This window comes from Pogona vitticeps, chromosome Z, assembly GCF_051106095.1.
Source record: "Pogona vitticeps strain Pit_001003342236 chromosome Z, PviZW2.1, whole genome shotgun sequence".
In the NCBI taxonomy this organism is placed as follows: Eukaryota; Metazoa; Chordata; class Lepidosauria; order Squamata; family Agamidae; genus Pogona; species Pogona vitticeps.
In genome coordinates, this window is record NC_135799.1 from 2,577,712 (window position 1) to 2,603,334 (window position 25,623).

Genomic DNA, 25,623 nt, shown 5'->3' on the forward strand with positions numbered 1-25,623 from the left:
CCAGAACGTCTCGCCTCAGGAAGGCGGTTGGGCGAGTTTTAGGAGCGGCTCATTTTTTTGAAAATTCCTCCCTCAGGAAAGAGAGAGAGAGAGAGAAAAATATCTTTTCTGCCCCCCCCCGTTTCAGGCTCCGCCCCTTCCTCTCTGCCTCCCCTCCCCCCCACCCGCTCTGTCCTCCATCTCCCCTCCCCCCATTGCCCCCCCTTTCCATTCAGGGGAAAAAAAGTGAAGAAGAAGCAGGAGCAGCGTCGAAGGGGAACCGGAGGTGAGAAGCCCGGCTCTCTGCCCCCCCTCCTGCCCCCCCACCCTCTAGGATCCCCCCCCCCGGGGAAGAAGAGGCCGCTTTGCAAGGGGGAGAGGAGGGGATTCCTCGCGAGTTTCCCGCCAGATAACCTGCTGGTTGGGGGTGGGTGGGTGCAGGACCGCTTTTTTGGGGGAGGCTGAGGAGTTGCAGAAATGGAGAAAAACCCTTTTCTTCTCCCCCCCCCCCCCGCCAACCCCAGAGACCCTCACAATCCTCTCGGTCTGCGGGCCTCGCCCGGTTGGGGGGGGTAGGGGGTCTCTTTGTTTTGGTCCCTGCCCTTCCCCTCCTCTTCCTCCTTGCATGGGGGGGGCTACATTGGGAGGGGGGCAAATGGGAAGTCCCTGGGAGGGGCCTCGATCTCGCCCTCCCCCCCCCAGCAAGACACCCAGGCCCTTTTCTCTGTGCGGGTCGGTGGCCTTTTCTCCTCGACCCCCTTCTTTCCCCAGATCTTGCAGGCAGCCTTTGGGGGAGGGGGGTGGCAGAGGGGGGGAAAGGGGGGAGCGTCCCACCCGGTGCTCTTTCTCTCTCCCCCCCAATTTCTCCTTCCTCCAGGAACCCCCTCCCCAAAGTTCACCCCCCCAGATCGGAAAGCGGGGTATGGGATGCAGTGGGGAGGAGAGAGGGAGGGAGGGGGCACTGCAAAGGGAGGACACGAAGGGGGTCCCAGAAGTGGGGCTTTTGGGTTGAAGAGGGGGGTCAGTTGGGGGCGATGGGGCTCCTCTCCTTCCCCCCCAATGCCTGGAACGGGACCCGGACAGAGGTGGAGTGACAGAGGGGCCGGTCGGGGTGGGTGGGTAGGATTTGCACGGGGGGGGGGGGGGTTGAGATGGCCACTCTCAGGAGAGGGGGGGCGGCTTCTCCGGGCATGGCCGAGGTTCCCTCCTGCGGTTGCAAGGCCGTTTTTCCTGCTGGGTCTCCTCGAGGGGAAAGGGGATTCAAAGGGGGAGAGAGGGGGAGAGGGAGAGGATCTCCGGGGTCCAGATCCGGACCCCCCGCCCCGCCCCTGCAAGGCCCTGGGAGGAGGGCTTCATCATCCACGGAGGGGGGTGGGGGGAGTTTCCTTCCCTGCGAGGAGACCCTCCCCCCTCCCCCCTGAATCCTGCCAGCAGCCGCCCTGGTGTAGGGGGATCAAAGGAACGCGGGAGAAAGTAACTTGCCTCCCATCTCTTCGCCCCCCCCCCCGTGCACGTGCCTCCCTCTCATGACGTGGGACGCCCCCCTCCCTCCCTCCCTCCCTCCAAGGGCCGAAGGGCTTTCTTAAAGGGCTGGACAAGAAAAGGGGGGGGCGGCGCTGGGGGGGCAGGAGGAAGGGGGAGGAGGCCCCATCCCCAGTGACTTGGGGGGCAGGTGGGCAGGAAAAGGGGGGCTAGGGAGGGAGGGGGGTCCTCCCTGCCCCTTCCCTGCGGGGGGGGGGGGAACGTCTGCCGGAACTCTGGCTCTTTGGCACACACACTCTATGTGTGCCTGTTTCTCTCTGTGTGTTGTGTGAGTGTGTGTTTGCGTTTTCCTGGATGATCCGGCAGAGAGGAGGGCTGACTGGATCCCTCTCAAGACCAGATCCTGAGCTGAGGATCAACTGCAAGGGGGGGCGGCTTCCTTGTTGCCTTGCATGTGTGAACACAGACCCCCTTTTCCCGAAAGGCAGGCAGGAGAGAATCAGGAGAGAGAGAGAAGGGGGTGGACTTTCCTCCACGGGATCTTTCTGGAGCAGAGGCTGGAAGGGGGATCCATCTCCCCAGGAACGGTCTTTTCTTGGAAGTTGTTCTCTTTCCCTCCCCCCACTGCCAAAACGGTTCTGGTCTTTGGGTCCCAAAGGCACAATTCAGGGCCATCAGCTCTGCAAAAGACCTGCCCCCTCGTTCCTCCTTCCAGGGGATTCGCCCTCCTGCGTCCAGTTCGGGGCTCTCCATGGGGTGGAGCAGAAAAGGGGGCTTTGGAAAGAGGCCGGAAGAGGCTCCGGTCCTTCCACGTGGAGGGCAGGAGGAAAGAAGGACCGGAAAAGGCAGCCCAGCCTCTCCTTCTGGGGCGTCTCTTTCTCCTGGCAGGTCTTTTGTGGAGTGAATGGCTCTGAAGGGTCTTTTCAAGACCAAGTGATCACAAATTTCCTCTTGGGTGAGGCTTTCACACGGGGTCCCACCTCTCAGCTGAGCCACATGCGGAGAAGCTGCATGTCCAATTTTTTCCCCTGGATTTAAAAAAAAAATTAAAATTCATATTTTTATCCGTCCATCCACCCACACCCCCTTTCCTTCAGCCTGGGATCTGGTCGGCCCTCCCCTCTCCTCCATCCACAGCTTCTGAAGAGTCCTCTTCAAACACCATAGACTTGGGAGGGGGGATCCTGAAGAGGCTCAGGATGGCAGGCCAGGAAGGGGGGGGGAATTAGGGGAGCCCCATCACCCCCAACTGACCCCCCTTCTCCCCCAAAGTCCCCATTTCTGGGACCCCCCTCGTGTCCTCCCTTTGCAGCCCCCCTCTCCCTCCCTCTCTCCTCCCCACTGCATCCCATACCCCCGCTGGAGGAAGGAGAAATTGGGGGGGAAGAAAGAGCACGGGGGGGGACGCTCTCCACTTTCCCCCCTCTGCCACCCCCCCCCAGAGGCTGCCTACAAGATCTGAGGAAAGAAGGGGGTTGAGAAGGACCCACCAGACACACGCACAGAGAAAAAGGCCCGGGTGTCTCGGGGAGGGTGGGATCGAGGCCCCTCCCAGACTTCCCATTCGGACCCCCTCCCAATTTAGCCCCCCCCCCCGTTTGAGGAGGAAGAAGTGGAGGAGGAAGGCAGGGACCAAAACAAAGAGACCCCCCCCCTCGCCCCCTTCCCTCAAACGGGTCGAGGCCTTTCATGCTTCGCAGACCGAGCGGATTGTGGGGGTCTCCGGGGTAGGAGGGGGGGCAGAAGAGAAGAGACGGGTCTTCTCCATCTCTGCCACGCCTTAGCCCCCCCCCAAAAAAAGCGCTCCTCCACCCCCGACGGAGGGCTCACCTCCTCGCCCGTCCTCTGGCGGGAAACTCGCGAGGAAGCCCCTCCCCTCCCCCTGCAGAGCAGCCTCTCCCCGAATAACAATGGAGACCCAATGAGAACTCGCTCCTCTCATGCGTCACCCGTTGCTGGGCGGAAGCCCTCCAGGGCGTCAGGCTGCCCTCCAAGCTCGCCCACGGCCCGTATCTGCACATGCGCAAGATCCCCTCACTGGCTGTTGCGCTCGGTCTCCCTCCTACGCATGCGCTCCTCTTCCCCACATCCAGTGGGGGGGGGAGGGGCTGTGGCGCGTGCGCAGTTGAGAAGGCGGCCAGAAGATCTCCCCTCAGGAAGGCGGTTGGGCGAGTTTTAGGGGCCCTTCTGGTAAGTAGAAAAATCCCCCGCGTCCCTGGGAGAGGCCTCTTTGCAAAGCCCCCTTTTTTGTTCTACCCCACGGAGAGCCCGGAAAGGGAGGCAGGAGGGCGAACCCCTTGGAAGGAGGAGCGAGGGGGGCAGGTCTTTTGCAGAGCTGATGGCCCTGAATGGTGCCTTCGGGACCCAAAGTCCAGAACCATTTTGGCAGTGGGTGGGGGGAGAACAACCGTTCCTGGGGGAGGGAGGGAGGGGGCGCCCCACATCCTTAGAGGGAGGCATGCGGGGCGGGGCAAGATGAAGCCCTCCTGCTAGGGCCTTGCAGGGGCAGGGGGGTCTCCCTACCCGTGGGGGGGTGTCTCGGATCTGGACCGCAGAGATCTTCTCCCCCCCCCCTTTGAATCCCCTTTCCCCTCGAGGAGACCCAGAAGGAAAAACGGCCTTGCTCTCTGGAATGACCAAGAACAGGTCCTGCCCCTCCCCTGGATAACAGCCTTTCAAACATTTTAAAAATGCTAAATAGCTAAGCTAAACCTGCCTAGCTATTTCAGTCTTTCCTCCTGAGGCTTGGTGTCCAGCCCCCGATTGTCCTTGTCACCCTGCTCTGAACTTTTTCCAATTAGTTAGCATCATTCCTGAAGTTTGGTGTCCAGAACTGGACACAATACTCAAGGCGAGGCCTCAACAGTGCTGAACAAAGGGGGACTAGCACCGTGCGGGATTTGGAAACTCACTTCTATTGTGCTTGTCGTTTAGTCCTTTTGTCGTGTCCGACTCTTCATGACCCCATGGACCAGAGCACACCAGGCCCTTCTGTCTTCCATGGCCTCCCGGAGTTGGGTCAAATTCATGTTGGTTGCTTCGATGACACTGTCCAACCATCTCATCCTCGGTCATCCCCTTCTTCTACAGCCTTCACACTTTCCCAACATCAAGGTCTTTTCCAAGGACTCTTTTCTTCTCATGAGATGGCCAAAGTACTGGAGCCTCAGCTTCAGGATCTGTCCTTCCAGTGAGCACTCAGGGTTGATTTCCTTTAGAATTGATAGGTTTGTTCTCTTTGCAGTCCAGGGAACTCTCAAGAGTCTCCTCCAGCACCACAATTCAAAAGCATCAATTCTTTGGCGGTCAGCTTTCTTTATGGTCCAGCTCTCACTTCCATACATCACTACAGGAAAAACCATAGCTTTGACTATTCGGACTTTTGTTGGCAAGGTGATGTTTCTGCTTTTTAAGATGCTGTCAAGGTTTGTCATTGCTTTCCTCCCAAGAAGCAGGTGTCTTTTAATCTCGTGGCTACTGTCTCCATCTGCAGTGATCATGGAGCCCAAGAAAGTAAAATCTGTCACTGCCTCCATATCTTCCCCTTCTATTTGCCAGGAGGTGATGGGACCAGTGGCCATGATCTTAGTTTTTTTGATGTTGAATTTCAGGCCGTTTTTTGCACTCTCCTCTTTCACCCTCATACAATGTTCTTTAGTTCCTCCTCACTTTCTGCCATCAGAGTGGTATCATCTGCATATCGGAGGTTGTTGATTATTCTTCCCGCAATCTTAATTCCGGCTTCGGATTCCTCCAGTCCAGCCTTCCGCATGATGTATTCTGCATATAAGTTAAATAGGCAGGGTGACAATATACAGCCCTGTTGTACTCTTTTTCCAATTTTGAACCAATCAGTTGTTCCATATCCAGTTCTAACTGTTGCTTCCTGTCCCACATATAGGTTTCTCAGGAGATGGATAAGGTGGTCAGGCACGCCCATTTCTTTGAGGACTTGACATAGTTTGCTGTGGTCCACACAGTCAAAGGCTTCTGCATAATCAATGAAGTAGAAGTAGATGTTTTTCTGGAACTCTCTGGCTTTCTCCATAATCCAGCGCATGTTGGTAATTTGGTCCCTCTTTCCTCTGCCGCTTCGGAATCCCGCTTGTACTTCTGGGAGTTCTCGGTCCACATACTGCTGAAGCCTACCTTGTAGTATTTTGAGAATAACCTTGCTAGCATGTGAGATGAGTGCAATTGTACGGTAGTTGGAGCATTCTTTGGCACTTCCCTTCTTTGGTATTGGGATGTAGACTGATCTTTTCCAGTCCTCTGGCCACTGTTGAGTTTTCCAAACTAGTTGGCATATTGAATGTAGCACCTTAACAGCATCATCTTTTAAGATTTTAAATAGTTCAACTGGAATGCCATCACCTCCACTGGCCTTGTTGTTAGCCCACTTGACTTCACTCTCCAGGATGTCTGGCTCTAGGTCAGCAACTACATTGTCTGGGTTGACCGGGATATCCAAATCTTTCTGATATAATTCCTCTGTGTATTCTTGCCACCTCTTCTTGATGTCTTCTGCTTCTGTGAGGTCCCTTCCATTTTTGTCTTTTATCATGTCCATCTTTGCACAAAATATTCCTCTAATATCTCCAATTTTCCTGAACAGATCTCTGGTTTTTTCCTTTTCTGTTATTTTCCTCTATTTCTTTGCATTGTTCATTTAAGAAGGCCCTCTTGTCTCTCCTTGCTATTCTTTGGAAGTCTGCATTCAATTTTCTGTAACTTTCCCTATCTCCCCTGCATTTTGTTTCCCTTCTCCTCTCTGCTATTTGTAAGGCCTCGTTGGACAGCCACTTTGCTTTCTTGCATTTCCTTTTCTTTGGGATGGTTTTTGTTGCTGCCTCCTGTACAATGTTACGAGCCTCTATCCAAAGTTCTTCAGGCATTCTGTCCACCAAATCTAGTTCCTTAAATCTGTTCTTCACTTCCACTGTGTATCCATAAGGGATTTGGTTTAGATTATACCTGAGTGGCCCAGTGGTTTTTCCTACTTTCTTCAGTTTAAGCTTGAATTCAGCTATGAGAGGCTGATGATCAGAGCCACAATCAGCTCCAGGTCTTGTTTTTGCTGACTGTATAGAGCTTCTCCATCTTTGGGTGCAGAGAATATAATCAATCTCATTTCGATATTGCCCATCTGGTGATTTCCATGTATAGAGTCGCCTCTTGTGTTGTTGGAAAAGAGTGTTTGTGATGACCAGCTTGTTCTCTTGACAAAACTCTATTAGCCTTTGCCCTGCTTCGTTTTGAACTCCCAGGCCAAACTTCCCTGTTGTTCCTTTTATCTCTTGGCTCCCTACCTTAGCATTCCAGTCCCCTAGAATGAGAAGAACATCTTTCTTTGGTGTCAGTTCTAGAAGGTGTTGTAAATCTTCATAAAATTGTTCAATTTCAGTCTCCTCAGCAATGGAGGTTGGTGCATAAACTTGGATTATTGTGATGTTGAGAGGTCTGCCTTGGATTTGTATTGACATCATTCTATCATATTTGAGATTATATCCCATTACGGCTTTTCCCACTCTTTTGTTGACTATGAGGGCTACTCCATTCCTTCTATGGGATTCTTGCCCACAATAGTAGACATGATAATCATCTGAGTTGAAATCACCCATTCCCATCCATTTTAGTTCACTGATGCCCAGGATGTCAATGTTTATTCTTGCCATCTTCTGTTTGACCACCTCCAGCTTCCCAAGGTTCATAGATCTTACATTCCAGGTTCCTATGCAGTATTTTTCTTTCCAGCATCGAACTTTCCTTTGACTTCCAGGCACGTCCACAGCTGAGCGTCCTTTCGGCTTTGGCCCAACCACTTTATTAGCTCTGGAGCTACTTGTACTTGTCCTCCGCTCTTCCTCAGTAGTATGTTGGACACCTTCCGATCTGAGAATCCCATCTTCCAGCGTCATATCTTTTAGCCTTTTGTTTCTGATCATGGGGTTTTCTTGGCAAAGATACTGGAGTGGAATTGCCGCTTCCTACTCCAGGTGGATTGCGTTTAGTTGGAACTCTCCACTATGACCTGTCCGTCTTGGGTGGCCCTGCATGGCATAGCCCATAGCTTCTCTGAGTTGCTCAAGCCCCTTCGCCACGACAAGGCAGCAATCCATGAAGGAGGGTTTTTTTTAATAGGGACTCAAAAGTCTGTACGAAAGATTCAGACTTAAACTTTAGCCAACGTCCTTGGAGGAGGCCATTCCTCCCATCAAAGGGGGTCCCTTTCCCCCCCAATCTCTGCAAAGAGACCAGGAATTCTGGCAAGGGGTCGTCGGTGGGGCAGAAGACAAGGTGGTGGGGTTGGGGGCAAAGAAAGGAACAGGAGGTGAGAAATAACAGGTGACTATTAGCAGCTCTATTCTTTTTTTCAATTCTTTGGGAATGAGAGGACAGAGGAGCAGAAAGGGGTGACAAGCATTTGCAAATTAACAGATTCAGTCGCTTTCTAGGAAAATATTCTGCTCCATTCAAAATTGTGCCACTCATGCCAAGATCAGGTCATGAGAGCGAAGGACACGGGCACTTCCTGGCGAGTGACGCCCAGCGTTGTTTAGTCCTCCATTTCAGCCATATCGAATTAGGAGACAAATTGGAATCTGCGTCTGTTTTTCCAGATTAGTCACATCCTGCCACTGTATGCTAATCAAATATTGAAAGCCTTTGCTCATTAGAAGATTCACAAGGTAATAACATTATGGAAATTAACAAAATGATCACCTTTCATTAGGGACGTCCGTAAGGGTTCCCCAGTATTGATTTTCAAGAGCTTCCTCAGATCAAGTTCACTTTTTTTAACTTAAATTGAATTTATACCCCGCCCCTCTAGACCAGGTCTGCTTGAGGCGGCTTACATAGATAAGCTTCCACCTACAGCATTTTTAACAAAATGGTGCTGGATTCCCATTTGGGTAGCTAGGTTTTCTTTTTGTCCTTGTTGATTAGGGTAGCTCATGATTAAAAGAAAAAGAAACGGATGGTGACTCTATGATTCCAGACAGCCCTTTTCACCCTGTTCCTAAGGTTCATCTCCTACCTTACCTACCTGGACTGCAAGTGTTTCCTGTGGGAAAATCCCTGAAATGAGGTTGCAGGTAAGCACCTGATACGTTGCAAGCCCTTGGCAAATCCATTCATGCATGTGTTGATCAGGTGCACCTTTTAGGTCAAAAGGGTACCCTGGGGAAAAGGTCTCTGGACAGGTGGACTGAACTGGCCTAGAGGTAAGGCCTGTGAACTAGATTCCTGACCAGCCTGTGGAATGGCGCTTTGTCTTGTTTCATATACAGCACAATTGACTGTTTCCTGTTGGCAAAAAGGGCTGAGGATTCCGTCCAGTCTGGACGTTTTAATGATGGAACGAGCAAAAACAAAACATCACTGCTGGGGGTGGAGAACCCAGCCCACCTGTGGCTCCCAAATCTTTTTGCCCGGATTCTGCCTCAATCTCGGTCGGAAGGGACTGGCCCCACGGGGTCTCCCAAGTTTCTCTGTACATCTCTGTCGTTCTCTCCTTTGAGACTCTCTTAGGTGGCTTTCTATATGTTTGTCTTTTCACTCCTTCTCTGAACAAATTCTTGGTACTTTGAATTCCACCCATTCCTCCATCCAAGGCCGTCTTCTATTATTTCCACTAAACCCTCTTCCTTTTCGATTCTTTCCTCCTGCACCCCACAAACTTCTTCCTCCTCCACCTTTGAACTAACTTCCCTCCTCCTTTCATTTCCTTCATATCTGTTTCCTTTCCCACCAAAAGGATGCACTCCGGTGTTTGTGACTCTAAATGCAGCTCCTGGAACTCTCCCACAAGATTTGTCCATTCTTTCTCAGTCTTTCTGCTGTTAGAGACACTGTGGAGTGCCTTTGGAGGTACTCCCAGCCTCACACAGTTTACTGTACACCTGGAAGAGGCAACGCACCTCTCTAGTGGAAAAAGAGGTTAGTTTCAGGCTTTCTGAGGCCTTTGGAAGAAACCTGAGGCATTTTGGGCTATTTAATGAAACCAGAATAATTGCTAGGCAATCCGTAATCAAATCTCCAGAGTTAGCCTTACAAATCACTTTACGGAAGGGCTCAGGCAAATCTACTTTATACACCTTTTATAAGCTACGTGTTAGATGGCCAGAATATCACACTAGATGAAAATTTAACAAAAACACACAGCTTATGAGACGTCCTGGTCTCCCTCCGTCCTCGCCCCCCCACCGTTGCCCACCTGAAAGTTTAACAGGGGATGATAAAAACAAAGGAGAACACCACCACCATTTCTTTCCCTAGGATGATCGAGGCCTTAATTAAGCTCATGACTCCTCAAACCTTTTCTCACACTTTCTTTGAAGCTCAGAGGACAGAAGCTCTCCTCAAAAGGAATGGGTTTTTGGGAAGGAAGGAAGGGAGAATTCTTCCATACTTATTTATTTATTTATTTATTTATTTATTTATTGGACTTATATACCGCCCCATAGCTCTACAAGCACTCTCCGGGCGGTTTACAATTTTAATTATAAAGGCTACACATTGCCCCCCCAGCAAGCTGGGTACTCATTTTACCGACCTCGGAAGGATGGAAGGCTGAGTCAACCTTGAGCCGGCTACCTGGGATTTGAACCCCAGGTCGTGAGCACAGTTTTAGCTGCAGTACAGCGTTTTAACCACTGCGCCACGAGGCTCTTGCTTGAGAAAATTTATCTCATAGAACTGAACAAAAGTTCAACTTCTATCTCTTCGAATTCAATTTTTCCCCCCACTGGGGCTCTTTGGTCTCTGTGGCAATTTCTTCCAGCCCTCCTTAGGGTATCCTACGGAGCTCACTTTCCAGCTTTTAGATTTTTTAAAAGTGGGCTTTGTGACTTCTTGGTGTCCGCGTGTGGTGGACACCTGGGCAGGCCTTCCATGCCACCTTGTTTAGACACCCACCGTGTTTCAGGTGAAAAGCCAGAGGAGTCTTGGAAAGAGAGCTGGATTCTGGCACAGAAAAAAATGGCTCCTGGTTGTGTGTTTTTCCACTTGCTTTTCCCCCTGCAGTCAGGTGGGAGAAGAGCTCGGAGGCGTTTTGTGTGTGTGTGAATATTCATTCTTTGCATTCATGCCATTCTTCCAAGTGGTCCTTGAATCCCAACCACATCCCAAGGCTCACCCCGCCCCCCCCCACCAAGGATATACAGGATCAAAATGGCATTACACCAACATGCAGGCCTTTAGGGTTGCCACTTGTGTGCCTCACTCGGCTTCCAGTCCACGGGTGATCTTACACTGTACTCAGGAGGTATGGATATAATGCTTCCACATCCCACATTCCATGTCCTGACAAATCAACTGCAGGCATGGCCATCTTGGCTTCTCGCCCACCTGGAGGGGGACATTTTTTCCCATTCCCTCAGCAGTGATCTGGGAGAGGCAACCCATCTAATCAGCACTGGGGCCCTCCCACAGTGGAACAGACTGGGATTTTCTCTCCTATACTGGAGGTGTGTAAATAGAGGAGCTATTGCTTCTACCCAGGGATGACTTGGGGTGGATTTGTCACCACATACATGTTTAACATCCAAAAGTGAATTTTGGCATCACTTGGCATGCTCCCCCTCCCATGGCACAGTCAATGGATTAAAGTCCACTTTTTCAGATGATCCGAGAACCTTAGTGGGTCCCATGGGTTTATATAGATTGAAAACCTGGTTGTGGGATAGGGACCAAGCAAGATAGAAGAGGATGAGTGACGTTGTTGTTCTTGGGCTCTCAAAGTGATGATGGCATTCCACAGGCGTCCTCTGAAGAGATGAGGAATTGGCTCCATAAGAGAGCCCCCTACTTGTCTGTGGGACCCAAGAGAGCCAAGTGAAGGTTCACAATGGATAGAGTGTCAGACGAGGACTCATTTGTCCTGGGAATTCACTGGTGGGAAGGCAATAACGAGCCTGTCATCCAAAGACTCACCTCAATTCTAAAACCCTACAATGGGAGACAAGAGTACTGCTAGAAAAGGGCTCAGGAGGCCTAACCACTTCCTGAATGCTTCAGATTTCCCAGGAAAAACTTAATTAGGGTTTTGGAAATCCTGTGGGCTCCCAGAGGCATCTGGTGGGGTGGGGACACTGGGAGAGACAGGAAGGGGTCCTGGGCCTGATCCACCACAGGACTCTCCTTAGATTCTTACGTAACTTCCTCTAGGAAAAAGGCAAGGGGAAAAAGGCTCCCTTCCACCTTTCCCCCTCCAAAAGAACCCCACACGCAGGAGCAGTTTCTTCAGTTCACTCTCCTGGATCCCAAAAGAAAGGAGACATTCAGGAGAGCCCCACGCAAAGCTGCGTCCCACACACAGCAGTTGAGGCAGGGTTGAACCCAGCAGGATTGGGAGCTAAAACAATGAGAACACTCTGCACATGTTTATATTTATTTATATGCCAATGGTTTAGACATTTTGAGCCTAACCTGGTAAATAGAAAACCCAATTAGCATTGCATACACCTGGGGGCAGGAAAGTTTTAAGGGTCGGATCATACTTCCGCAGTATTAAGAAAGCAGGCCCGGTAGGTGGGGCTCCTCAGCCTCGAGAACTCGCTGCTCCTGCGTACGTCACCCGTTGCTGGGCGGAAGCCCTCCAGGGCTGGGTCTCCTTGGGCGTCCCCCTGCCGGTTTATGAGGGAATCTATGAGGGGGTTGCCTGGCAACCCAGCGACGCGCAGAAGAAAATGGAGACCCAATGAGAGCTCGCTCCTCCTGCTCCTTAACGCGTCACCTGTCTCCGGGAAGAAGCCCCTCCCTCTGGAAGGCTGGCTGGGCAAGAGCCCCCGTTTTCCCCACCCACCCCTTTCTTCCCCCTCAGAGTGACTGACAGGCTGCCCTCCAAGCCCCACCCACGGCTCGTCTCTGCGCACGCGCGAGATCCCCTCCCTGGCTCGCTCTCCCTCCCGCGCATGCGCTCCTCTTCCCCACAGAGGGGGCGTAAGGCGGCCAGAACGTCTCCCCTCAGGGAGGCGGTTGGGCGAGTTTTTGTGGCCCTTCTGGCAAGTAGCCCTTCCCCCCCCGTCCATGGGAGAGTGGGGGCCGGGGGGGGGAGGGGGGAGGGCTGAGTTGGGTGAGGTTAGAAGGTGGTTTTCTTTCTCTCTCTTTGGTTCTACATTGGCCCTCTTTAATATTCTTCCTCCCTCCCAAGGCTACAGGAAGTGGCCGGGCCAGGCTCAGACGTCAGCCCAAAAACAGCCCCCTGCCTCGAGGCCCTCCCAGGGCCCAATTAAGGCCCCCCCCGCGCGCATAGTCTTACTCCTGCCACCCTTCGTTTTGTGAAGGGTATGCAATTTCTGAAGAAGTGCTTGTGGGAAGGGGGTTCAAATCATCCTTTCCTCTTTGCCTTTGACTGTGACAGGGAAGGGTTGTGGGGTTTTGTTTTTGCCGTTCTGCTTTTAAGTTGGCTGATGGTGAATGCACTCTTCGCAGGCTCAGGGGAACAGTTGTTCCGAGCCTTAAGTTCTCGCCTCAGTCAGGTCTTTTGGTTTTGGCTTTCCTGATAACGTTTGGCCACCTCTCCCCATCTCTCAGGCTGGGGCCTCGGGCCATCCTTAAGCTGTTCCCCCCCCCCAGCATTAGAGAGTTGGGGGGGAGAGCACAGGGTCAACAGAGGCAAAACTGCCCCTCAGTTCCCCCCCCCCCCACGCACCAGTGTTTCTCAAGGACAAGGAAAAGTCTGTGCGATGGTTGTCCAGAACAGCACCATTCGAAGGAGGAGCGAGGAAGCTTAGAAAAGTTCCTTTTGGGGGGGGTTAAAAATCCCCTTTCTGTGGCCACACCAGCTGGGGGATTGTGGGATCAGTAGTCCGTGGAAGTATCTTCCCCCTCCCCAAATAACAGGGGTACCTTGATCATAAATGATGGTGGGGGGGGAAGAGATCTGGAAGCTCCTTCTGTTTTGATTCTTCTCGGTGGGTTGCCCATCATTGGAGATGAGCCGGGGGGGTTCTTAAGGTGAAATAGGGACACCCTCGTGACGTGGAGGAGGGCCTTGTTAAAATGTCCCCGAGGGGTGACTGGCAGGTGATGCGAGATTGACACGGGGCTCAGATTTGCACTGGTGTGTGTGTGTGTTTTGGAAGCTGATGGGGGCACTGAGGCACGTGGGTGCCCCGCTGCCTCACACAAGGGAGTCCCCAGAGACAATGTCTTCCACCAAGGGCTCCTCACACACACACACACACACACACACAAACACACACACACTGTGGTGCAGCTGCTCCCTCCAGATTTTGGGCTTAGGCAAATCATGGACGATGGGTGTGCGTGTCTTCTCTGTGGACAACAACCCCCCCACCGGTAGTGGCTCAAGGTTGTGATTGTGGCAACGGCAGGAAGGGGCAGCACTCTTCACATGCTAAGAGGCTCAGTGTGTTCCCGGAAGTTGTTTGGTGAACGGTTAGGCCGCTTTCCCAACCCGGTGCCCTCCAATTGTGGTGGGGGGGATCTTTTGCCTCCCAACGAGAGAACGCTGGAATGGAGAGGAAGAAAATCATACCGAGAAAGGAACAAAAATGGGGTAGGAAAATGTTGAAAAGTCTGGAATGAGGAGGAATGACAAGGTTTGGTTTATGTTCGCATAGAGAAGAAGTGGGAAACGGGAAAGACAGCAGAGGGGGGGGCAAATCCTGCCGAACCTGGAGAGAGTGCCCTGGAAGAGGTATATCTGGCTTAAGGAAACCAGCAGATCCAAGAGGCTGGATCAGGCCCAAAGCTCTCTCTGGTCCAAATCTGTTTTTATTACATTGGGAAGCCCCCCCCCCATATTTTGCAGTTGTCTAGAGCTGCTATAGGAGAGGCGCAAAAAATGTCCTTTCCCACCCTGCAAGATTTGTGACCCTGTGGAATTCCCTGCCACTTCTTGAACGGTAGCATCCTTCTCCCCTGCCTCCTCCTCCCCCCAAATCTTCCGCAGGGTCCTGAGCGCCTTGCTTTGCTCCTGGCTGGCTGGCTACCCAGAGGACTTTATGGGGCTGGAAGTCGGCCAGCGGGAACAGCTGATCTCCCAGCTGCGTTGGGTCCTGGGGGCTGGGTCAGAGTGTGAGAAGACCCTCACGGCCCCGGCAAGAGAAGGAGCCCCCCAGGAGGGCCCTGAAGGACCTGGCGGAAGGCGAGGGTGTTGGGGATGATGCCCCGGAGAGAGACCCCGACCCCCACTACATCCTGGGGCTGCAGGCGGAGGACGTGGCAGCTTACCTGACTGCACAGGACGCCATAAGTCAAAATGGGGTTGGGTGGGAGGCAGGCAGTTTGGAAGGAAAGGGGCTGTGATCAGAGTGGAACAGAGTTATTTTCATTTCATTCAATCTATCTATCTGTCTGTCTGTCTATCTATCTATCTATCTTTCTATCTATCTATCTATCTATCTATCTATCTATCTATCTATCTATCTATCTATCTATCTATCTATCTATCTATCTATCTATCTATCTATCTATCTATCTATCTATCTATCTATCTATCTATCTATCTACCTACCTACCTACCTATCTACCTATCTACCTATCTACCTATCTACCTATCTAATATCTATATCTCTCTCTCTGTCTCTATCTCTATCTATCTATCTATTCATTTATTCATTCAATTTCTACACTGTCCATCTGTTGAGGCCACTCTGAGCAGTTTACAAGGTGATAAAGACCACCAACGACACTTTAAATGGGTCCACGATGTAACAGGACAAAAATCAAATTAAACACATCACTCAATTTAAGCTAAAAAAAAGAAAAACTAAGCAAAAGACAGCATGAAAACATGGAAGACAAGAGAACTGATAGTTTAAGCTGTGCCGCAGTGCAGTGCTTGAGAATGAAGTTACAGTGGTGCCCCGCATTGCGACAATAATCCATTCAGAAAAAATCATTGCTATCCAGATTCGTCACTATGCGGGACTAAAAACCCCATAGGAACGCATTAAAACATGTTTAATGCGTTCCTGTGGGGGATAAACTCACCGCTATGCGGAAATCCTCCATATGGCCGCCATTTTTGCCACCCGGTATGCGAGGGAAACCGCGCGAAAACGCTGCGGGCAGCCATTTTTTTCTTCCGGCGGCCATTTTTAAAACATCACAATGTTTTTAAAACATCACAATGCAAAGATCAATAAGCGAAACGCTTACCAATCATCGCAATGCGATTTTTGGCCATTGAGAGCGTCGCAATGTGATCGTTTTTGCGATCGCAAAATCCGCATCACTATGCAGATTTGTCATTAAACGGGGCCCTTGCTATGCGGGGCACCACTGTACTTTATCTGAGGAACTGGTAATATGTTCTAGCTGTCTTTTAAAGTTATGCTGGGCAGCTCAGTGGTTTAGGTATAGAGGTTGGGAGTTCGATTTCCCCCACATTGCCTCCAGGTAGAGAAGAGCGAGCCTGGGTGGCCTTGGGCCAGCTGCACTGCCCCACAGTGCCCCTAAAGGAAGGGAAGGATAAAACCACTTCTGTATACAGTATTCTCTACCTGGAAAACACTGGAAAAGGATTTGCATAAGTCAGAACTGATTTGACCGCATGCAATTATTATTATTATTATGCAAAATTATGTTTTAAGGGTAATTTTAGATATATTTAGGGTTTTTTTTAACATAAGTGACATAAGGTAACATAAGTGACTTTTAAAATTTTCCAATCAGTAATAACAACAACGAACTGCTTTAAAATACTTTAATGAAGAAAGGTTGCTTTTTTAGAAACCAGCCTTTCAAGGTCTGGAAAATATACAGTGGGGTCTTGACTTGAGAACTTAATCCGTATTGGAAGGTGGTTCTCAAGTCAAAAAGTTCTCAGGTCAAATCTGCATTTCCCATAGGAATGCATTGAAAATCATTTGATCCGTATCTGCTCTTTTCCGTCCATAGAAACGAATGGGAAGCTGCTATTCCGCCTTCGACCACTAGAGGGGGATATTTTGTTTCTTTTTCCTTAGGTCAAGAAAGGTTCCGGGAAGGCAGGGAAAATACAGTCCAGGCAGGACAGTACCAGGCAGTCCGAAGACTGTCTCCCAATCCACTCTCTAAACGCTGGGAGGAGTGAGGAAGCAGACAGGCACCCTTTTCACTGGCCAACAGTTAACTGAAAGTTCACATTTTGCACTTTCCCTGCCTCCCACATGGGTTTTTTTCAGTTCTTAACTCAAATCTAAGTATGTAAGTCAAGTCAATATTTTCATTTGAGAGTGGTTCTTAAGTCAAAATGTTCTTAACTCAAGCCATTCTTAAGTCAAGACCCCACTGTACACGAATAACTGCGTAAATACATGGACTCCACCAGGGGAAAATCCTGTGTTTCGTGTTATCTAAATTCTATCTTTGATTTGAAAAACAAACAGCGTGGAAACTGGGAGCTGATTATGTCTTGAGTTTTCTCTGGCTTTCTCTCAGCTGGACGAATTCAAAGAGATCAGCTGTAGGTTATATTTTATATCTCTTCCATATCTTGGCTAGGTTCTGAACCAGTGAAAACTGGCAGATCCCTTTTGGGGCCAGGAAAGCTTGTGCTGTGTTGAAAAGTTAGTAAAATTGCTGGAAGTAGAAGGTTTGACAGTACAATTGGGTGCATCCTTAGAGATACCGGGAAGTTTATTTTGCTTGCCTTGTTTTTATCCCGAGGGAATCCCACCAAATATTCCTGAAATATAGTTTTGTTTTGACAGCTCTTCCCCACGAGTCCTCCTAACTGCTCCTGATTCCCTCAGAATCAGGAGGATGAAGTAAAGTCTGAAAAATTGCCATTTTTTAAAAAATAAACATCTATGGCCAGTAGGGTAAAAGAAATTTTGTGGCATCTTGCCACAGCCATGAGGGCTAGAAACCTAGACCTGTTTTTGCTTTGTTTTTGAAAGAAAGGCGTATTCCTTCTGATGCTTGCACCCAGGACCACGGGCCCTAGTTTCCTGCTGACGTGGAAGCCCGTCTGTCATTTTGGAGGGCGGGGTTCCCCGGTGGTGGTGGGGGGCGCGAGGCAGGAATGGATCTGGGCCTCTGTCTTCCTCACTGACCTTCTCCCCCTTCTGTTCCCCCAGGAGCTCTTCCTGCGCCTCGTCCCCCAGGAGTGCGTGGGCTCTCTGTGGTCCAAGCAGGACAGGAAGGGCCACGAGAGGGCCTGCCCCACAGTCCGGGCCACGGTGGCCCAGTTCAGCCTGGTGGCCAAGGCCGTGGTCTCCTCCTGCCTTAGGGACACGGGGCTATAGGCCGCCCAGCGGGCTCGGCTCCTGGAGAAGTGGATCCGGGTGGCCGAGGTGAGTGGGTCTCAGGCGGAGGGTTCCCTTGAGTCGTCCCCCCCGACTCTTCTGCCCTGGGGGGAGAGGCTCCAGAGTCATCATCTGCTCTGCTTCCTCGTGTCCCTCCAGGAATGCTTTTGCCTCCAAAATTTCTCTTCGCTCTACGCCATCATCTCTGCCCTACAGTCCACGCCCTTGCACCGGCTCAAGAGGACCTGGGAGAAGACCTCCAGGTGAGGGGCCGAGGGGCAAGAGTCAGACTTCCCCCTAGAAACCCCCCCCCCCCGATCATGTTGCAGAGTTTTGAACTTGGTTTAAATTCCATTAGAAGAATAGCTTCAAGTTTTCCCCATTGTAGGCCTCCTCTTTTTGTTTTCTTCTTCTCCCTCATCCATTGGCACTTACAGTCTCAATAACTCAATCTGGGACATCAACAGCAGGAAGCACAAAACATGTTTCTTTACTTACAGTGGAACAAACCTGGCTGGCTGGCTTTGAGCAACAGACCACAGAGAAGGAAAGAGATACAGAGCGGAGAGGCGGGGCTCTCTTTGAACTCAAAGGCAGGGAAAGAACGATTGGTTAGTGCTGGATAGATGGACAGTCCCCCTAGCCCAGAAGAGGTCCCTTCCAGCCCACGCCTCCTAGAGGCAGCATATGAGGTTGCAATAACACTATCATGCCCCCCCCAAGCCTTTCCTGGTTCCCACCTTTGCAATGTCTTCTCTTGGGAGTATGAAAAGGGCCATCAGGAGCCCCACTTTCTAGGGGTGTCACGGAGGATCTCGGAAGGCTCCCCTCTCCCAGCAGAGCCAGAAAGCACAGTGGGAGAGAACAGGGAGGTGCCTGTTTGTGCCAAGCATGGACACAAGACGCCCCCCCCCGAGACAGCCCCATCCAAGCTTCCCAGAATTTCTGGGGGGGGGTCTTTCTCTTATCTGGAACGACGCCCCCTCTTTCACTGCAGTTCTGTGGGTGCTGTTGCCCTATGGAGCTTCTCTCCTCTGTTTCCCCCCCTCCTCCCACCTCAACCTCCCTTCCCTTCGCTGCTATGAGGAGCTCAGCGCTGTCTGCTCGGAAGAGGATAACTACAGCCAAAGTCGGCGGCTACTGTTCCAGGTGGGTGCAACCCCTGAAGCCCACTTCTCCTCCTCCATCCACCGCGCTCTTTGTGTGTTGCGTTGTGCGTCTGCACCTGTATGCGGATGTTTCCCCACTATGCCCTGGGCAAGGGGGAGGCCCGAGAGTCAGCCCAAATGGGCTTCGTGGCTTCCTCTCACCCAGCATAGACAACCCCGCTTCCCAACCCCAGCGTCTCTAGCCAGGAATGTCGTGATTCCACGGGATTATGCAGAAATATGCTTTTAATTTTGCTTTTGTTGAGGGATTTTGGGGAATTGGCAACCCCACTGTGATTTTCTGGGGAGAATAAAGCCAGTCTGGGTGGCTTTGGGCCACCTGCACAGTCCCAGGGCACCCCCCCCCCAAAAAAAGAAGGGTGTGGGAAACCACTTTTGAGGACCCTCTTACCTGGAAAAGTTTGAAAAAGTTTGACCTAAGTCAGAATTGACTTGACGACACATTATTATAACATAACATAATAGCTGGCTGCTTCTCCTACTGGAGGAGATAGCACCGTGACATGATGATTTTTTTGAAAACAATCCAAGTTGGCATTTCTGTTGCTGCATCTTGTGGCAAGGAGTTCCACAGGCTAAGTTCTGCACATAGCATGAAAGAAGGGCTTCCTTTTCTCTGCCCTGTGTTCTCTGCCTGCTTGGCGGCTTAGTCCATGTCTCCCTTGGGCTTAGGGAGGAAAGAAAACGGGTCTGGGAGGAAGCGCCAGAAAAGCTATGCTGAGGACAAAACCGCAGTCCCTCATATCACCTGGTGTTGGAGGCTGAGTTTTGTGTCTGAGCCAATTGGCTGTTGTTTATATACGGGGTGTGTGTGTGTGTGTGTATATATATATAAAATATATATATATATATAAAAACAAACACGTTGAGTCAGCCTATATATAAAATCGTCCTTTAGAACTGTAACAACCTCCTCCCACCTCACAAAGGAAGGTCGCTACGTCACCACACTTCTACACTTCCGGTAGTCTGCCACCAACCATTCCCTGAATTGAGTCACACAGACTGGAATGGATTTAAAAATAAAAGAACTAAATGTTTATTGATTGGTACACATGGATTGGTAAAACACAAATATCATGTAATCAGGTAAAGAAAGGCTCAAGCTTATACAGGCTTTCCACACGTGTTCACACAGAACCCAAATCCTTCTCCCTCCTCACCTAAACCATCCACTTTCTATATATACAACGCAGCTCCTCCCCCTGATGTCCCGCCTCCCGACCACTACTGGATGATAACTTTCCCTCCAAACCCTTGAAGGACAGGTGACATCAGAGCTGACTGTAACAAGAACCCATCTCCCAGTGTCCTTCACAGGATGTAAAGCAGGCCAGGGGAGCTCTAGGGAAAATATAAAGAGCTGTGTGTGACAAACCCAGACCTACTGGGATCTGCCACACGTTAACTAAGCTGCCACCAACCATTCCCTGTAAGAAGTCACACAGACCAGGGATGGATTTTTAAACAAATAAAGAATAAGGTTTATTTAAATACAACACACAGGGAAAAATAAAACGATCAGGTGAATAAGATATAGTAACGTGGCTTAGTTTCACTCATACATACACACAGTTTGGTTCACACAGAACCCTTAACTTGAAGCACAGACCCTGAACCTATCAGTTCTGGCTAACCAACAGACACCTGAACCTATCAGGTTGGTACTCTGACACACAGTAGTACCCTGTCTGACACACAGACTCCCACACCAGCTTCTTCTTCCCAGCTGCTGCTTCGTCACATCCCAGCGTCTCCCTTTCACCACACAGGCTTCACCTATATATACAGTACAGCCCCTCCTCCTGATGTCCCGCCTTCCACTCTCCATAGGATGGAACTTTCCCTCCAAACCCATGACAGACAGGTAACATCAGTGCTGTATGTAACACTGTGAGTAGACTGTGAAAATAAACACTGAAAGTAAATAACAGTCGAAACCCTTCCTGATGCATCACTTTTAAAGAAAAGTCAGGGGCACTGCTAGAATTCTCCTCCCCCCTTTAATTGCTGGCTGCCTCCCAGAAGACTCAGGCATGTTTACTCAAGAGTAGGTGCCAGGGTGACTTCCGGTCTATGCCACAGCGGTACTCCTTGAGTTTGGTACTCCGAACGAAGAGGGGGTCCTCACGCCTTGGGGCACCCTAAAAAGGGTGTAGGGAACCCGAAGAGTTTCTGAAGAAGAGGTGAACCTGGGGTTTGAATCGTTCAGCTTCTTAACTCTCCCCCCCCCCCCCGTTGATGGAAGGGAGGGCTAACTCTCCTACTAAGTTGTGGCTCCGGACAAAGAAACTCAGCAGGATACAAACGACCCTTAATGGTGAGATTCTCTGTGAAACATCCTTTCTCCTTTGAAATTTTGGTCCTTCCTTCTACTCGACGACCCACACACCCCCTTTCAAAGCGGCTCTGCTCGAAGATAAAGGGGGAGGTATGGAGAAAGAAGAAGTCGTATAACTATATTTAAGAGAGAACAAATGAAGCGTTGAAGAGCTCTATTGTAGTGCTGAAATTGGGTGAGAATCCCTACAAAAATAAGGGGGAAAGGGGCTCAGCTTTAATATTAGTTTTGTCATTATTTACCTTGAATTCTATATGAAAAGAAGAAAGGCCATTTTGGTGAATAAAGACATCACTAGCCCCTCCTTTCTCTCTCCTTTTACTGGCACACTGTCAAAGTATCAAATGCCCAAGGACACTTGAGATAAGCCTGAAGACTGAAGAAGTTAACCCTTTACTTGGGATTTGGCAAGAAGTGGAAGGCTATATAAACCCTACAGGAACCACTAGAGGGCAATAGAAGACAGTAAGTGATATAGCACCTTTTTTTTTTTTTTTTTTTTTTTTTTTTTTGCGATGACACCGTGCATAGACTAAACGTGACTGCTGGAATTGTATAAATAAATCTTATTACGTGATTCTCAAGTTCTGGGAATTTGGTGGCAACTGTTTTTTCCCCACTCTTTTTATATAATTTTTGGCAACACATTAGGGAATAGTGGTTTCTACAACTGAATTAACTTTGGAGAAAATATTACTATTTTTCTCAACTTTTTCAATATCATTTTCCCTCCCTTTTCCTTCTTTTTTTATGCTGTTTTTGAATTTTTATTTTTAAGGGTATTCTTCCAAATTTTCTGCTACAATTTGCCCCTCATCCCGTGGAACCAGTGGTGAAAGACCGTGGGCGCAGCGGCTGAGAGACCCCAGCTGAGCAAAATGTTCTCTTCAGCCTGGACTTAATTCATGGGATGACAGCGTTCACGGTCTGTTGGATCCAGATCGTGCTCTGATTTCGAGTAGACCCACTGAGACCAATCATGGGATCTGCTCTCACCATGACTCAGCCGGGATCCAACCCAAAGGTGCAAAATCATCCTTAGAGGAAACAAACGTTTCAGTTAGAGGAGGAGGACGACAGAGCAGGCAGGCCTTCACTTGTCTGGCATCCGTTCAGGGCCAGCTTTCTCATAAAGGGGATGGTTTTGTCAGATTAAGCAGGGGTGAGGAACCGCCTTGGTGAGTAAGTTCAGCAGCGCTTTTTCAAGCATTATATATATAAAAGAATTCTTGTTCTAGGAAGCTCAAGAGAGTGAAAAAAATATTAGCTGCTACTGTTGTGTGTGGGTGTTTTTTGCTTGTTTGTTTGTTTGTTTTTTGGGAAGATGGAAATTAGTTCCCTCCAGACAGAAATAAGGGATGGCTGAAGATTGCCGCTGAGTGCCCAGGGATGGGAACAGCTTTTCCCAATGAAATGTTTTCCGGAGAACAGAGATGTGTGGTTTTATTTTATTTTCCTCCCCTGGCAGGTCACAAGCCTAGACAAGATACCCGCCGTGATTGCAAAAGCGCTGGAGAAACACAATCAGGAGCGGAGCCAGGCCCCCCAGTACAAACTGGTGCAGCTTCTGTCTGAAGGCCAAGGTGGGGGTGCTGGGTGCAAATTGTGTGGAGATGGGGAGAGCAGGGGGAGCTGTTGATCGTCTTGGGCGGGGAGGAGGCTGTGGGGAGGAGGAGCGGCGACGGTGGCCCCTGTTATAACCTGGGCAGTCCCGGGTTCTGAGCCGATTGTGGTTTCTGGACAATATCGGGCACAACACGGAGGCCTGCCTGAGACAGAATGGCTGCAAACGACACCCATAAGATTGCTGCTCAGTGGGTTGGCCCTCCGGCCAGGGGCTGTGGCCTGGGAGAAGAACCAGGAGCAACCTGGTCAGCCAAGAGGGAACCAGATCCTGAAGCTGGGTTTGTCCTGGTTGGCCTCTGTCTTGGGTGATAAAGGACGTTCGCCAACCCGAGTCTCCCAGAAAGGATGATTGATCTCCGGCCGCTTGGGTGGTGCAAAGCTTAGCTCTCCTGTGGTCTGCAGAAGGAATTCTGATACAATATAAAGAGAATTTAGTAAGGGATATTGGCCAGTCTTGGGGTCCAAGTCTTGAGTCGTTTGCCCTCCCCGTCCCCGTCCCCCCAGGCATGAGATTCAGGATTTGGACCTCAAGACTGTGCAAGCACCACCCAGCAGATAGGCTGGTGCATGGGCAAATACAGAAAGCCTGGAAGGGGAGCCGGCTGGGCCCATGCGCATAGGCCATGGGCCAATGTCCCTTCCTTGGCGCATTCACCGGCCTCTCAGTCGGGCAGCAGCTGGTGGGTGAGTGGGCGGACAGATACGGAAGTCAGGTCAGCTGCCTCCAAGGATGATGGCGGCGACAACAACGGAGGGAATGCCATCCCTAATAGGGACTTGAAACACGACTCAAAAATTTGGTTTTGGAGTCTTTTTTTTTTAAAAGACCCTAGTCGAGTTGCTAGTGCGAATTAAGTCAGACTTGTCAGCAAGTGGCGACTTGCAAATTTCCTTTTCCTGGAATTCAGGAGCTAATGGCGGCTGGGGGGGAGGTTGGGGAGGAGAAGAGGTCAACTTTTAAGAAACACCCTTCCGGAGGTTGGTAAGAGACGTATGTATTGAAATGGCCGTGGGGCATCCATCAATGTCTTTCTCTCCCGCAGAGCTGGCCTTCCCGCCTACCACAAACGTGTTCTACGCCATGAACAGCTCCTGCCAGGACTTCATGCTCCGGGCCAAGCAGGGGAAGCCAGCCCCACTGCCGCCCCTGCCCAGGACCCCCACGCCTAAGGGGGTCGAAATCAGTGCCACTTTCCCAAAGATCAAAGCCACCGGGCGCAAGATTGCCAAAGCCCTCTTCTGAAGGGGACCACCACCCAGACGGCACGGCAAACAGAGACCTATTTTTAACCTGCTCCTGGGGGGGGGAGGAAACGGGTGGGCTGCCTGCCCTCATTGGGATTTGCCAACAGCCGCGTTGACTTGGGGCACCCATCCTGGCTAAACTGGAAGGTTCCTGCTCTGGCAGTTGCTTTTGCCCTGGAGACCGACTGGAGTTTCCTAAAGCTTTCAGGAATGCGATGCATTTTGCACTTGGTGCCAGGAAGAGTTTTGCATGGCTGTTTTTGGCACCAGCCAGCCAGAGCTGCATGGATGACATCCCCACCCACCCCTGGCTGCCGACACACCAGATACTTTTTGCCCCAGAAGGTGCCCTGTTTTGATGCTTCCTGTTGGCGTGGCGCCTGTCTTCCTGCTTCCCGAACTGGGTGCCTTTTCTGTGTTCGAGTTGGATGCCCACCTGACTTGCCTTAATTGTGACACAGTGGCCAAAAGACAGACCTTTCCCAAGACACACACACCCTTCCTGCCTTGGCTGGAAAAGCCTGCTATTTTTGCTCCTTCAGGGGCAGGCACTCCGATTCTCTGCTCATCCTTTCTCGTTATCCAGTAGGGCCTCCCGTATCCATGGGGACTCGTTTCCAAGCTCCCTTCCTGCAGATGCTGAAAAACGTGGAAGCATGAAACAGAACAGACACTGCATGGTCTCTGGCGCCCTCTAGGGGCCGGTTCAGACAAATATGTACACCCTGGAAATAGATTATCAATAGCCTTTAGTATTTTCAGCCCAGTGGATAAGTGAATCAGTGGATGGGCGGGTCCTGCTGTCCACCTCTAAGCACAGGTGGGCATCCATGGAGCCACGCAAAAGGAGAATGACTGCTTTATGTTCATACGCCCATAGAAGGCACTAGAAGAAGCAAGAAGGGTTTCCTCAGGGAATCTTAGCTGGGTGCTGAGATGCGTTAATTGCCCCCCCTTCCAACGCTGCTGCTGCTGCCTGCTCCCCTCATACGAAGTCTGTGCAGCGGAGCCTCGCTCTGCTTTGCTTCTCAATACAATTTAACACTAATTTCCTTTTTAAAAAAAATAAAGACAGACACTACTGCATGAGGCCAAGGCAGAAGTTAATTTCTCCTAGAAAATGAGGATGGACCATTACCAGCGAGGAGAGGAGGGTCAAAGGCCACCCCGGCTGATCCTTAGCTCTGTTTACTAGAAGCTCCGCTGGCCCAAGTGGGAGACTTTCCATTCTGTGGCCCGCAAAGCCATCCGTTCTCTCTCTTTCCTTTTTTTCCCCTCCAGTTTTTGCATCCAGAGAGAGAAAAAGCCTTTTTATTGAAGAATGTGATATGCTTGTGTGTTTGATGGTCTCAGGCCCTCTGAATGGAGGGTGCCCTTCTTTCTATAAAATAAAAAACAAGCTTTGTGATATAAAGAGTTGTTAGTGTTGTGTGAGAACAGGCAGGTCCCATTTTCCATCTCTGACTCACAGTGCCACGTTTGTCATCAATGGTAAGAGTACCTCTGAGTGCATACAAAGTGTGGATCAGATCCTCCCATCACTGCCCAAGAGCAGAGCCTAATCTCCTCCAGCCAC

At 50.5% G+C, this 25,623-nt stretch overlaps 1 protein-coding gene across 12 annotated transcripts; it reads left to right on the plus strand.

Moving 5' to 3' along the window:
* On the plus strand, positions 1–25,461 carry LOC110070893 (ral guanine nucleotide dissociation stimulator-like 2). Of its 12 annotated transcripts, none has more exons than XM_072984860.2 (7): positions 1–265; positions 8,410–8,558; positions 17,499–17,714; positions 17,826–17,929; positions 18,167–18,277; positions 22,645–22,759; positions 23,846–25,461. In XM_072984860.2, exons 4-7 carry the CDS (start codon positions 17,828–17,830, stop codon positions 24,043–24,045), a joined length of 528 nt encoding a protein of 175 aa, XP_072840961.2. In that variant the 5' UTR covers positions 1–265; positions 8,410–8,558; positions 17,499–17,714; positions 17,826–17,827; the 3' UTR covers positions 24,046–25,461. The 12 variants fall into 12 exon arrangements, 8 of the variants coding, with proteins under 8 accessions (XP_072840961.2, XP_072840960.2, XP_072840962.2 ...); XM_072984859.2 differs by having other exon boundaries at positions 8,488–8,558; XM_072984861.2 differs by lacking the exon at positions 8,410–8,558.
* The last annotated feature ends 162 nt before the right edge of the window (positions 25,462–25,623 follow it).